We start from the raw sequence: 14,938 nt of genomic DNA, 5'->3' as shown, positions 1-14,938 counted from the left end.
GGGCAAAATTGAGTGCCTTTTTCTCCCTCATCCTGCTGAATTTAAAGATAGACAGTTACCTCTGTCACCTGATACTTTTCAACCCTGCAGTGGTTCTGATATAATCCTCATTTTCACTTTGCCACACTCACACACTTTAAAGTCTTCAGAATGAAGCACAATTGTGAATGCTTATTCAATAACTATACACACCACACTCAAAATAATCTTGTATTTTACACTTACACACACACACACACACAATCTGATCTTGGTGAAACACACACTGGATAAACTGAAGCAGACAGAGGTTAAAGCTTTGTCCAAAGGTGCAGCGTGTCAGTAGCAAAGATGATAATAAAATGGACAGGTCTTCAATCCCAGTACTTTGCTCTAGCCACATGACAGTACTCCCATCAAGACAAACAACCTTCCACTAGAACATACAACTATTCTCCCCCTCTTGAGCTCCCACAGTATAAATATAGCAGAGTCAGGAGTGCCGGGGTACAACAGGGTCACAATTTGTCATGTATATGTAATCATGTTCTAGAAACTCAGCTAAAGTCCTAGACAGGAGCAGGGTTGTAGTTGGTTTTGGAACATGATCAAGGCAATTTGTAGTAGACAGCACAACAGGTTGGGGACAATGGTATAACTATGTCCCCTGACTCACTGGTATTTGCAGCATTCATGTTTCCCTGCTTGGGTTCACATACTGTTATTCAAGTACAAGTCATATACTTTTATGAAGGTATTTAATATAAAAGCTTTCTGGAACCTGATAATTTAACCTATTAAAAGACAGAGGACCCAATTCTGCCCTTAGATATGCATACACAACTCACTGCATTCGATAGTAGGCTCACATCCATATTCAAAGACAGAAGTATGGTGCTGAAGGAACACAAATGAACTATACTATGTTATTTTAAGAGATGGCATTTTTATAGGTATTTAATACTACAATGTAGAAGATAAGATGCACGATGAATGCTAGCAAGAGCAAAACTTCCTTAACACTGTCTTTAAAGGCGCCTGAATGACGACAATCACAGCAAAAGCAATCATTTTGTGCAGACCAAACTTTTGAGGTGAGATCCTCAGCTGCCCTAAATTGGTATAGCTCTCATGAAGTCAATGGAGCTTTGCTGGCTTACACTAACCAAGGAGCTGGCCTTCAGCATGTAATCAAGGCTGGTTGAGATGAAAACTAAACACAGTCTAGCAACAGTTTCTTTTTAAGCAATCACTGTTTTTGTGTATGACTGCCATCTTTGTTGCAAGGAGGAACAAGTCCTTTTGGAGAGGTTATGAGTCCCTGCATATTTTGAGTCTTTTCTCATGAGGCAGAGACTTCTGTCCTTTTCAAATTGACTTCCTGTTGTTAGAGGAAGAAAAAATATATACAATGATCAGAACATACAAAGCACAAGGAAGCAGCTGTTAGGATAATTAAAACTATGTAGAATTTATATTATTTTTATTTATCAATCTGGTTTCTAATAGAACTTTTAACTAAAGGAAAGACATTCACAAAGGATATTAGGCATACATACATATTTTCCTTCTTTCATTCTTATTTACATGCTATTACTTTTGGAGGGTGAGATTCCTGTTTCATATCTCTAGGATGGAATACCAATTTTGATTAACAGAGATAGAATTTAGGTTCTGCTTTTCAACAATGTAACCCTTAAAGAGTCACCATGCTTATGACACAATAGAAGATAATCTGAGTGAGAAACCATATTAAAAAGCTACTGCTTATCAGACTGAGTAACAGCTTCACCTTTCAATTGGTATTCTGGAAGTTAGATGCATCTGCCATTAAAAGAGATTCTGTTTTGATTAAAATGTAGTCACTGAATAGACTCTCTTCTAAAATGAACTCTTATCTCTACCATAAAGTTGTAATTATACACCTTCTCTTTGGCAATCTTAGTGAAATATTGATGATAACCACCCTTTAATATGCATCATGCTGTCTTGAGCATGATTAAAAACGTTGCGAATCCCATACCTTTCAAGTGGTAACTGCTGTGAAAATCATAACCATGTATAAGAGAACAAAGGTGCAGTGTATATGGTAGGCACAAATACTATAGTCCTAACTGAAATTTCGCATGTTTGTTTAATATTGATTTCTGATTTTAAAGGTCATTTCTAATGTCAACTGACTCTAATATGGAATAAGGGGCATTTGAATTAACACGTAATAAACAACAGATTAGAAAGCTGGTTTCTATTAAAAGCTGTATTGTTATCAACATCTTAATTTTTACCATTTTGGCTAGGACCACATTTCTTTGGCACTTCACAGCTGATCTCCTGCGGGCCTTTATTATGATTGTTGATCCCAATACCCCTTAGCATTACCCCACTAGACCAACACTCTGATTCTGGGCACAATCTGCCCTCCACTGAAATCAACAGGAATTTTGCCCTGGATTTATGGGAGCAGGAGCAGGCCTTTTAGAGTCACATTTCCCCACATGTTCAAACAGGGAAAGGGACTAAATGAGTGACAAAACTGACTCAGCTGAATGTGCACTATGCTTGTATGATATTTGAGTACATTTCAGGGCAGTGTCGCATGCTCATCAGAATTCACTCTGTTATGATTCAGGTTTGGCCACCATAGAAAGATATACAGCACTTGCCAAAAACTCACTATATTACCTGCCATTTTAACTGCTCAGTTGGTCAGTACAAACTCTCTTAGCAACCAGAAGTACCCGTGAACTCCCCTCACAAATCATATAAGATATCACCATTTCTTTTGTAAGGGAGACTTTCCTACAAAACAAATGGTGCTTGCACACTTATGCAAGCTACCCATCTTAGTCTGCTGGTTCTCAGTTCCTGGGCCCTTGCAGGGCCAGTGTCTGTCCTACTTAAGACTAGTCACCATGGCATTCTAGCTACTAGGCATTCTAGAAAAAGGCTACAAGAACCGGCAGCCAAGACACCATCTCCACCATAAAATACTGGTGTGGAGGGCACGTGTGTCAGTCTGCAATGTCAAATCCATTGTCTCAGCCTGCTGAGCTCTCTCACTTCCAGTTTAAGGAAATACACTATTGCTAATGCAGCTCTCAATAAGATTTTCAATCATTAATACAATTAGCTTCTGGGTTTATGAAGGCATCTCCTTATTCCTGCTGAATCAGGAAAATAATCATAACACTGAAGTTTATCACCATCTTCTTCTCACCGCATGAGGCTTCCCTACAAAGAGGCCAACTCAAATTTACACAGCTCTCATGAGCTTTACATGAAGAGCTCTGAGATTCTGTGATGAGAGAGAGAGAGAAGGTTGGGAGACCAGATGATTAAGAGTATTGGCACTGACTTTGCCTTTCTTCTTTATTGCACGGGTTTGAATCGAGACCAGGTCCATCATTTCCATGAGATGGCTGCTCAGTGCCTCATGTGAATTGAATTAGTGGTCTCAGTTTAGTTATTAATGAACAGACATCACCATCACAAAGACCACTGTCATAACTGATATGCTTGTTGCTAGGTCAACCAAGTACCCGAAGACTTGACTGGACATGGAAAGACAACTATCCACTTGCCCTTCCAGCGCAGGGATGAGGCACGTTAGTTGGGAAGTATGCCCCTGTGGAGACTTGTGCTGTCTTTGTTGTGTGAAGAACCATAGGACTCCAGTCTCAGGTGGCAGAGCTGACACTTCTCACACTAAATTCAGTTAGAAAGTCAGCCTTTTTACTGCAACAACATCACAGCCTAAGGAAACGGGCCCTCTGCTCTCATTTGCTGTATCTGGGCCTTCTGAAGTAACATGCACAGTCTTTACAGGGAATGCCTAAAATACCATTTGAAATCAAATTAACAAACTAAAATCAATAAGGAGAAGTGGGATTTTCTTCACTAGAAGAGAAGACTTTTGTGACCTACCCACCCAACAGTGGAGGTGGCTGGCCTGAATAGCTAGTGATGTATGGCAGATTAGTTTCAACAGGCTATATATAGTGTTGTTTTGACACTCGTCAGGGGGAGGATAGTCTTCTTATACCCACTGATCTTAAACACGAATAAGGACTTTTCACTCAAAGAGAGAGATGATAGTTTTTGAGGCAAACCAGTGCTAAGCACGGGATGGGGTGGGGCAAAGATGGGTTTCTTTCCCGTTTGGACAGCCATAAAGATACCCGAGAAACAGACAGTGACTTTCTTAAAACTGGCCAAATTTACATACTGAGTCCAAATCCATATCCTGAAGAAAGTAGTGGGTTTGAGATCTACATTAGCTATAGTGATTCAACAAGTCCCGTTTGTGAAACAGACTGTGGAGAATTTTAACGAAAGGCCTTAACACATATCCAATGTCTTTAACTGGTTGCCGTGTCTGCTGACTGTGCATTTATAAACAAGGAAGCAGTTTTAAGAGCTATGAATACAAAGGAATCCTGAAAATGCTCCAATATTCCATCTCTAATTTAAAAAAATTCTCCTTTCACTTTACAACATCCAACAAAATAATGCTCTATAAAGCAAAAATAAAGGAGAAGAAGAAACTAAAAGACAGCAGCGTTGCTTAGTTCATCAGAGTGCAGTTCATCGGAATTTCCAATAAGTCTTGCAAATAGGTACTGAAGGAATGGATTAAAGCTGTGCATACCAAAATTGTAAATATTATAAGGTTACGTGACACCAAAAATGTCACAGGCATAAATCCTTTCATAAGAAATTCTTAGTATTGGTTCTGTTTTTTGATGCACAGTAAATGTCCTGCTATACATTCATATCTTCATTCTGTTCCATGCATAACTACCCATAAGGCCCTGTGTCTCCATCAAACAAGGTTATTGGAGACTCCTGCTCCTTTGCAGTGGGGAAGCAAAAACCACTTTATTGCCATCAAAGGATGAAATTAACTATTTAGGCTACCACTTACCCTCTGTGCAAACTGACTGCCTCTTTCTCAGTGACATGCCTGACATTCAGCTGGTCTGAGAGATTGTGATCCCTGAAGCACTAGATATTGCCTTTGCAGTCCTTAGTCATTACTCCACAAAGACAGTTAAACTGATCAGGCAAATCTGTTTATTAAAAAAAGGACCTCTGCTCTCATGCTGTGTGTTTCTGCTGCCCTCTCTACGAGCAGGACTCTTTAAGCCTTTTGTTTTACCTTACTGCCTGAGAGAACACTGTGACAGAGGCTTTCTTCACAAAGGAATTTAAACCAAAGATTTAAAGAACAAACTAAATTGCTATGCCAATGACAGAAAAGTATTATGTGAAAGCTGTTGGATCAAATGCATTCCTTAGAACTGTACTAATAGTTCTGTGACAGCCTATGCAGAGAAACAGAAGCAAACAAACGGTAAAGTCTGACTCCAATTTCCAACTACAATGCTTATGCCTACATACAGTGTATGCCAATATATCACAGGCAGAGCTGAGTTTAAACTGAAACTGCCATGTGGCCTCAGGTCAGCAGCATTATAGCCAAAGTTACAGAAACAGATTATGTCTACAGACTCAAACTAGATCTACAGACTCCTTCAGATTTAAATAAACAAACCAAAACAAACATTTTCCTGTGCTTTTACTCCTCTCCTATAGTCAGAATAATTATAATATTTTTACATTGCTGATAAGTACTATACACAATCAACATTTTGAAATGCCTGTGCCAAAGTGGGACTCTTAAAGTGTTGGCACAAGATGGTAGCATTTTGAAATCTGGCAAATATGATCTGATCCTCTTTTCCCTCCCCCACTTCCTCCCCTAGAACTTTTAAACCCCAATTCAAACACCACCAAATGAAACAATACGTGAACGAGTATTATGGGTATTATGGCAACTTGTCTGGAACCGACTATGAGTGACTGAAAAGAACACTTTGAGGATGTGTCGATTTGTAAGCTGTTCTCAAGACAGAAATATCCACATTCTAAAGGGCTTTTAAAAAATGTAGAAAACCGGCCCTGTTATCATCACGGGTATTTAGAACACCTCTAAACACACACAGAAAAGACAGGTATTACTGACAAATTTTAACCAATGCTGAAGCTCTAAAAGCTGCTGTTTGTTGTTGTTGTTTGGATACAGACGGGGCAATTCATTGCAAATGAATATTAAAAAGTACTTTTCTTAAATGTGTGTGTGTCATCCTGGTTTCCAGTCTCATCGGTTTTGCCTGTTGCTTGCTCCTTCATTTGTGCTGATCTTTTTACTAGATGTGCCCAAAAGTCTGAAGTAGAGTGTTCTCTCCTTGCTAAAAGAGTCATCCCCAACCCCACCCCGGCCCTGCTTCCAACCCCCTCCGCACACTCTCAGATAAGCCACTCTTTTTTGCTCTCGTCGATGGTCTCCGTAAAGTTGGGATCATTGTTCATGATGGCTGCATCAGCGCTCTCAGCAGACTCCGCCCCCTTGGCCTCATTGGTGTGGTAGGTTCCCTTGTGACGGAACATGTAGCGTATCAGGAACACCAGCGTGCAAAGGATGGTGAAGATCACAACGGCGATGACACCTAATGGAAAGGAGAAATGACAGAAGCGGGAAAAAAAATGCAGGAATTCCACGGGGGCTTGATTTTACCGTCTACTCCGTATGTTTACACCAATCTGGCAATTAACTACCACTGAAAGTTCACTTTTTTTTGTTTGGCTCTACTAATGTCTATGGAATTTCTTTGTGGTTTATTCCAAAACTTAATCAAACGGAGTCCCCTAATCCTTACTGCAATGGTTGAACCTCAACATTATTACTATTTATACAGTCCACAGGTGTATTTGGTGCTTTATGGGTGGTCATAGAGACAGAGGGCCCAACTACTCCCACTAAATACCCATATAAATGAAGATGAGTTACCTGGGCTTTGTCAGGGCAACTACTTGGGGGACAGAATCCACATGTCACCTGTAGGTAGGCCATAGAGATGCAGCACAGGCCTTCTATGATGCCTATTGCATTTGTCTGGAATAGTGGGTACTGGCCTTCTGAACCCCCAAGAGGTCAGGTGAGGTTGCCCCTCATCTGACCTACCCTCAACTGCACCATCCTATTTAGAGTCACCTCTGCAATAGCCTAGTTGAGGCAAGTACTGAGTGCTTTGACATAGCAAGCCCCCTTTATGACCTTCCTTTTGTTCCCTAAGGGTGTTAAAGTTAAAGTGTGGTGTAGAGGCCCGTCTGTGGGTGTGTGAATTTCATCCAGAGTGGGAAACTGCAAGGTTCTCACACTAACAATCCTAGAAAGCCTTTTCTCTTCTGCAGTCAGTCGTTTTATATGAGGCTTGGTAATTGATGAGCTGGGCATTCAGGGTGTTGTTTAGTTACGTTCCCTATATTCAGAGATGCAATTCTGTGCTTGGAGGGAGCCCAGTTTGTATGGGGGATAAACGCTGATGCTCGTCAAAATATTTTCAATTTCAAATTTTTAAAATTAAAAATGGGGTACTTTTCACAAAAAAATTTGTAAACATTTTTCTATTTTCCAACAATCTATAGACACTTAGTTTTTCCACCCTAAAAAGGGGCAGGTTTGATAATAAGGGCTAGATTCACAAAGATACTTAAGTCACCATCACCATGCCTAGCTTTTAGGTGACCAGAAAATCAATGGGATTCACAGAGCTCTCAGGCTCTCTATAAAATGAATGGGGAAAGATAGGCACCTCAGGATGGGATTCACAAAAGCAAGCACACTAGATGACTGCCTCCCTGAGATAGGCAATGGGAGATGACAAGCTGAGGGAGGGGTGTACAAGACCCCCGCCCCTCACTCCTCTCAGAAATAGGCACCTAAGTCTGGAGGCAGGGAGGCGCCTCCCTCTGCTTTGAATTCTCAGCTGCAAAGTCTCTCTTGGGAGTAGTCACCTATGTCATTTTAAGAGGAAGGACTCCCTTGTAGCTTTTAGCCCAGTGGTTAGGGTACTCACCTGAGCTGTGGGCAATCCCCACTTCAAATCCTGCCTCCACCTGATGAGGAGACGGGATCTGAACAGAGGTCTGCCATCTCTCAGGTGAATACTCCAACCACTGGGCCATGGGCTATTCTGTGGGGACCCCTAAGTCTCTCCTGTTGAAGCTTTTCCCGTGTGCATAAATAATTAAAAAACCTCTTTGGAGCAGGGGACTGGATCCCCGGTCTCCCACTCCCAAGTGAGTGCTCTAACCACCAGGCTACAGACTCTCTCTTTCTGCCCCCCCATATTGAAGCTGTTCCATTGTGGATAAATGAAAAAAAGCTCTGGTAATTTCTCCCTAAAACAGATTTTAAGATGAAAGGTTTATCTTTTAGAAAAATACTTGACTGCATTTGGAGATTAATGTGGTAATACTATCCCTCTCTAGCATACTACGGTGCTAATTAAAGAGGGGCTCAGACCCAACCCCCTTATCTGAATACCCATTTACCCTGGTGTAGGCCAGGAGATCTAAGCATATATACGTCTATGTATAAATCTGAACCAGGATCCCCATTTTGCAGATAATACCTGAATTATGATTAAGAAAAAATGCTTCTCACAAACCAGTTTCACTAAGGAGTGGTCTACACTAGGAAATTAGGCTGGTATAACTACATTGCTCAGAGGTGTAAAAATGTACACCCCATGAGAGAGGCAGTTAAACAAACCTAGCCTCCGGTGTAGCCAGAATTCTCCCATTGACCTAGCTACCGCCTCTCGGGAAGGTGGACTACCTATGCCGACAGGAGAACCCCTCCCATCGGCATAGGTAATGTCTTCATTGAAGTGTTGCAGCTGTGCCGCTGCAGCATTTTAAGTGTAGACAAGCTCTTAGATGCTGAGGCCAAATTGTGCAATTAATAACATGTGCATTTGTAATTATTATGAGGTTCTGTGAGATGTTAGGGCAGAATCTGGCCCCTAAGTAGAGGTGAGGCCAGCGTAATAGCCAGGGGCGGCTCTAGGCATTTTGCCACCCCAAGCACAGCAGGCAGGCTGCCTTCGGCGGCTTCCCTGCGGAGGGTCCGCTGGTCCCGCGGCTTCGGTGGACTGCGGGAGGTCCGCCAAAGCTGCGGGACCACCAGACCCTCCGCAGGCACGCCTGTGGGAGGTCGGCCGAAGCCACGGGACCACCCTCGCGGCGACTGGCAGAGCGCCCCCAGTGGCTTGCCGCCCGAAGCACGTGCTTGGCGTGCTGGGGCCTGGAGCCGCCCCTGGTGATAGCTGAATCATGTCAAGAGTATAACAGAGTGTGCTTGATCTACAACCTTTGAATTACAGGCTTGAGCCTACTTCAGTGGGAGCAGGATCAGGCCCCAGGTTCACGCTGATTGGTGTGTACGAGTTCATTACACTAAACGGCAGGACATTTTCCCAGTTATACCAGTACAACTACACTGAATAAAAGTGGCTTTTTTTGACTTTAGCTTAAATAGCTTCCAAAGTGCCGCAAGCTAAACTGAAAAAAGGCAGTCTTCAATTGGGCTAAGAAGGTCTACGTGGGGAGTTTTAACAGTATAACTACAGTGGTTTAAATTCAAACCTTACCTTAAACTGGTATAACTGTCCGATGTAGGGAAGCCCTTTACTAAACCAAGCAGTTTGAACACACTATTTTCTGCTGTTTCAAATTTCTATACACAAGCCACAAAACATCTTACCAGGGCATATGTTTTTCTTACCTCCAATAATGGCAGAGTTCCTGTTAACTCCATCTCCTATAGCTTGACCATTGTATGGGAAATCAGCACTGGCTGTAAAGCGGGAATCAAAGATTCATGTTATAATACATCAGTTCCCGAAAACTCACAAGACTGGCTTAAAAATACACTTGTCACAAGCCCAAGATCCTAAAATAAATAACGTTAAAAAAAGTCAGCTGCAATTTGTATTTTTATTTTTATATAAGAAACTTTCCCCTCTGCCTGATATCTCAAAGCCACTCCACTCGACCCCAAACCAGTCAAGAATCTAAATGAAATACAAGAGGCAATCCAGCAGTATAATACATAGTTGAGTATGTCTGCAGCATCCTGAACTAACAAAGACTTTTATACGATTTTTTAATTTATTTCTCCCTAACAGTGGGAGATCCCATCATGCTTCTAATGAGATTTTTGCCTTAGTGATACTAGACATTGCTGTCCAGAAGAGATTCCAATTTCTCCAGCCTTTAGGGATTGCTATACAATACCAGCAAACTGTGTGACAGAAAAAGGAATTCTCTTTTTTGTTACACAGCCTAAAGTAAACAAATGAGTGATTGTGGTAGAGATGGGCCAAAGAATCAGTTCAGCTTTAGGCTAAAGTTTTTCTGTATTGCCCATCACTGCTAGCTCTATACTGCCAACCCTGTAGTTGTGCATATGGATGCATGTTTACAGCACTTGATACTTTGTCACTGAAACATGATAATGTTTTCAATGAATCAACAAGAAAATTTCAATAAGAAAACCATTACTGGAGGAGATGCAGAAATTGGATAAATTATTTATTACTCAGGTCAGTATTTAAAGCGTAGCTGTTCTTTTTTCTTTGGTGTATCTTGTAATAGGTTGCCATTAAAGACTACTGATGCAATCCAGAGGCTTGCTCATTATGGAGTTTAACTTTCTCTTCTTAGGCATCTAGGTTCCTTTTGTGTTGCAAAGCATCTGCACCGAAGTCTTAATAGCTCAGAATCACCGCTCTAGCTCCAAAACTCTCTTCAGACCCCACGGCCCCAAGTGGTTTCCCATGTGTATACTCTGGGAGCAGAGCCACGGTGTGTTAAATAGCTAGTAGTCTGACCTCCTGTATAACACAGGCCATAGAACGCTCCCAAAATAATGCATGGAGCAGATCTTTTAGAAAAACAACCAATCTTGATTTAAAAATGGTCAGTGATGGAGAATCCACCACGGCCCTTGGAAATTGTTCCAATGTTTAATTATTTTCACTGTTAAAAATGTATATCTTATTTTCAATCCGAGTTTGTCTAGCTTCAACTGCCAGCCATTGGATCATATTACACCTTTCTGTACTAGACCAAAGAGCCAATTATTAAATATTTCTTCCCAATGTAGATAGTTATAGACTGTAATCAAGTCACCTCTTAACCTTCTCTTTGTTAAGCAAAATAGTTTGACCTCCTGGAGTCTATCACTATAAAGCATGTTTTCCAACCCTTTAATTATCCTGTGGTTCTTCTCTGAATCCTCTCCAATTTATCAACATCCATCTTGAATATACAGTCTGCCATTCTTCTTCCTTGGATACAAACAGGAGTTCTTCAAAATTCTTGTTAACTGACTGGTGAGCTAATATTAATATCTAGACACTTGTGTATGTGGTCTACTAGGATCTGCATCAAAGAGGAATAATAAATAGTCTATGTGGCAATAATACACAGGTGCACCAATGGGGGAGCTGTTAATAGGCAAGAGTGTTCATTTTCTCCATCACAGTTTGGCGACTCTTCAAATCCTTCCATTATCTCCAGGACATTAATTGTAGGAACATATCCCAGCAGGACTGTGTTCATTGCCCGATACTTGTTCCACAATGGCCACAAACGATGACTTGCCCAGAGCAAATAAGCGTCACGAAGCTGTAGTTATTACATGTAGCTAACCTTCACATAGCAAAAGCAATTATTTTGCTCATAGGGATTACAGCTGTACTGCTGCTGCATTATTAGGTTGAGGAAGAAAAAAGAAAGCTGCCTTCCTCATTCAGAAATTTCAACCAGTCACTGCCATGCTATTTAGTCAAAAGTATCCCAATTCTCACAAAGAAGCTGAATGAATTTTGGTTCTAAACACCGTGCACCACCCTAGCCATTATTCAGGATCATAAATAGGGCCATTTAGTTATTTGGGTTGTAAAGACTGGGCTGGAACTATACTGATAGTCGTCTTCAATATTCAGGAATCCCTTAATCTCCACCCTGTCTCTATGTTTTACAGCAGCCAACTGTCCATCTTTATCAATCCACTGGGAATCAAAAAGTAGCAAACATGGCAAATAACTCTTCAGTGGAAGCAGCCATCCTGGAAAGAAGCCACTTCTCTGGTTTGGGAATTCCGTGATTTTGCTTTGGTAATAAATGTGATAAAATTCTCCAAATCCTCCGCTTTGGCGGCTGTGGCAGTAAGCATGCACAGATACCAACCAGATGCAAAGAGTGTAAAGTGAGGACATGCCAGCACCATTGTGCCAAACACAGGGCTGACATGTGGATGCACTGAACTGCTTTAGGGGAATCTAAACTCAGCTATGGTTTTTAGACACCATGTCATCTGATACACTTGCAAAGTGCAAGGCAGACTGGGAAATTGGTACGTAGGGTAGTGTGGGAGACAGTCTGGGATTATGGAAAGACACATTTGCTGGATGTTTCTGTTAGAATGAGCAGCAGTGTAATAGTTAACACCATTGCCGTTTAACTTGTCACCAATAATCTCCAGATTGAGATGCATGGAGTAACACCTAAATGGGTTGCTACTATCCTCTTAACTTCTTATAGCCGGGGTTCCTGAAATTTGTTAGAGCATTCTTCTTGTAACCACAGAAAAAAGCTTTTAAAAGTGATTGTGGGATAGTAGGGTGACCAGACAGCAAATGTGAAAAATCGGGACAGGAGGTGGGGGTTAATAGGAGCCTATCTAAGAAAAAGACCCCACAATCGTGACTGTCCCTATAAAATTGGGACATCTGTTCACCCTATGTGATAGGCGTGTAAAAATTGTGTGTAGTTTTTATGGTGACTAAGGAAAAATCTTCCTAGGGAAGGGTGGAAGGACACAGTCTTCCAACGAAAGCTGCATCCTTGAAGAGAATTAAAAAACTATACTGGACAACACACGAGAAAACATAGGGAATAATCCTGCACTGGGAGCAGGGATGGATTAGATGAGCCAATGGACTTGATTCTGCACTGCCTTGCACTTTGCATTGTCACTTCCCAATGACAGCATTTTACATGCTTTGATTGTGCAAGTGCAAGGCAGTGGAGAATCAAGACCAATATAATTTTCATTTCGAAGTTAAAGGTTCCATGATGCATGATTTTCTTCCTTATTCAGGTCAATACATTTTAGGTATAAGAATGGTAACATACTGCAGGATTACACCATATAGGGCTGCATTTGTCTGATAACAGTTCAAATTTTAGACACGTTTAGATTTAGATGTAGTGTTTTGAATATTTACTGTTATCAAAGTTCCAAACTGATCTGCAGTATATTACATCACTCAAAAGCCTGAACCCATTTGTCTTTTTACTTCTCAGTAGATACATCTGCATGTCACTGGGTGCCTCACTAGGACTTCGAACAAGAACTGATGATATATTAGTCATGCCGGCCTAAGCTATTACTGTCATGAAAATTTCATGAACAGTTCTTACATTTCACCTGTTAAGGAAGGAAAACAAATACTTCCTTTTATAATTAATGTAGAATATGAAACGCTCTGGTGCTCCCAAAGGAACTGTAGAGTTAAGTGCTGATCAAAGCCTAGCTGTAGATATCTAAGCATTGGTAATGGACCCAAAGAGAAACCTATAAAAAACTGCTTTGGGACCAGGGAAAATTGTCTTTATGGAAAGCGTGTGTATGTGTGTAAACCTCCAAAGACAGGGTTTCTGTCTTGTTTCATTTTACAATCGCATCTGGGAAGGATTTTGACTCTCTTCTCCTCTCTCTGTTGGAGTCATGGAAGGAGATTACAAAATAGCCCTAGGGTGGAAATAGTTCCAGTCCTCCCTATGTATACCCTGCAAGGACAGAAAAGAACTAAGAATAGGGAATAGTGTGGTTCAGGGTTGGGAAACTCATTTACATGGGTTGCCTACCCTGCAAGCAGCATGTCTACTCCGACCCATGCAGTGGGGAAAGTCTGGTTTTCTGTTTGCCTTCAAGAGACGGTATCTTGTGACCTAAATAGGGCCCTGGTTCAAGGTATTTGTATCTCTTTCTACACTCACACACACATACATACATCTGAGCAATAAAGACTGTTTGATTATTGGCCCTTTGATACACATTTTGGAGACCCTTGCTACTCTATGCTGTCACATTAAAGGTTTTGGATACTGAGATGTGTAATGCCATTACACCTCTCTCGGTGAAAGATGAAGCCTGTGGTGATGAGTCTTGAGGGTTAATGGCTTTTAAACTAATGTATTTGTAAACTGAGAAGCCTGAAAAATAGCAACTGCTATATTCCCAATTTGTACATTAATGTGCCTATAATTTGTAGCTCCTATATTTGTAATTTTCAAAAATGGTGGGCACAATCCTGCCCCTGCTGAGGTCAATGAGGATTTTGTGGCTGATTTTAATGAGAGCAGGATCAGGCCCTATACATGTGATGTGTGCATTAATTTTATGAAAAAAAGAGACAAAGCAAAAAAACCCCAAACTTTTGTATGGAGGATGTGGGATGAGGTTGGAGCAAAGAAGAGAGCTTCAATATTCAGAGTCAAAATATAAATTTAAACTTGAAACTATAAAGGCACCAACCTTGGCCTTCAGCTTCAGAGTGTTTATGCTAGTTCACTAAATTGTCTTCAGTCTCTGGAGAGAGAGAGCCAAAGGAAAAGCAAGGTAGTGGAGCCAAAAATTTGGATATCAAAATGCCTTCCTCTCCACTATTTAATAATTTCCCTTAACAGGATTCCTAGTTATTGATAATACTTGTAAAATAGATATGGTCTTAGCATTGGTGACAGTGACTCTCTTTTTAAACTAAACTACTAACTTTCTTATTCCTAGACTACATGATTAACATTCTACTCAGTGCTATACGAAATAGCTACAAATGCGTGGGTCTCTTAGCACGTACCAAAACAACGTATCGGTTTGGAAGGTAGCTAAACATCAACTGGCTGGTGTATCTGATGAAGTGTCAGGAACGATTATATCTTTTAGGAGAAGAAAAATATGCATAATTGTGAAAGAGAACCAGGCAAGAGGCAAGGGTCAATTTTTAACTCTCCATCAGTAGAGATTACAGCAAATTCTAGC

At 41.0% G+C, this 14,938-nt stretch overlaps 1 protein-coding gene across 1 annotated transcript in view; it reads right to left on the bottom strand.

The window, feature by feature from the left end:
- Positions 1-1,438: 1,438 nt before the first annotated feature.
- Positions 1,439-14,938, bottom strand: part of CNTNAP2 (contactin associated protein 2) — a 1,620,276-nt gene continuing 1,606,776 nt past the window's right edge. Inside the window, exons 23-24 of the mRNA XM_039524081.1 lie at positions 9,611-9,682; positions 1,439-6,488 (exon numbers count right to left, since the gene is read on the bottom strand). Coding sequence (XP_039380015.1) covers positions 6,289-6,488; positions 9,611-9,682 — 272 coding nt within the window. The 3' untranslated portion in view covers positions 1,439-6,288. The remainder of the gene's footprint in view (positions 6,489-9,610; positions 9,683-14,938) is intronic.

Source organism: Mauremys reevesii, linkage group 2 (genome assembly GCF_016161935.1).
Source record: "Mauremys reevesii isolate NIE-2019 linkage group 2, ASM1616193v1, whole genome shotgun sequence".
Classification (NCBI taxonomy): Eukaryota; Metazoa; Chordata; order Testudines; family Geoemydidae; genus Mauremys; species Mauremys reevesii.
This window is presented reverse-complemented; position numbering and strand designations above follow the sequence as displayed.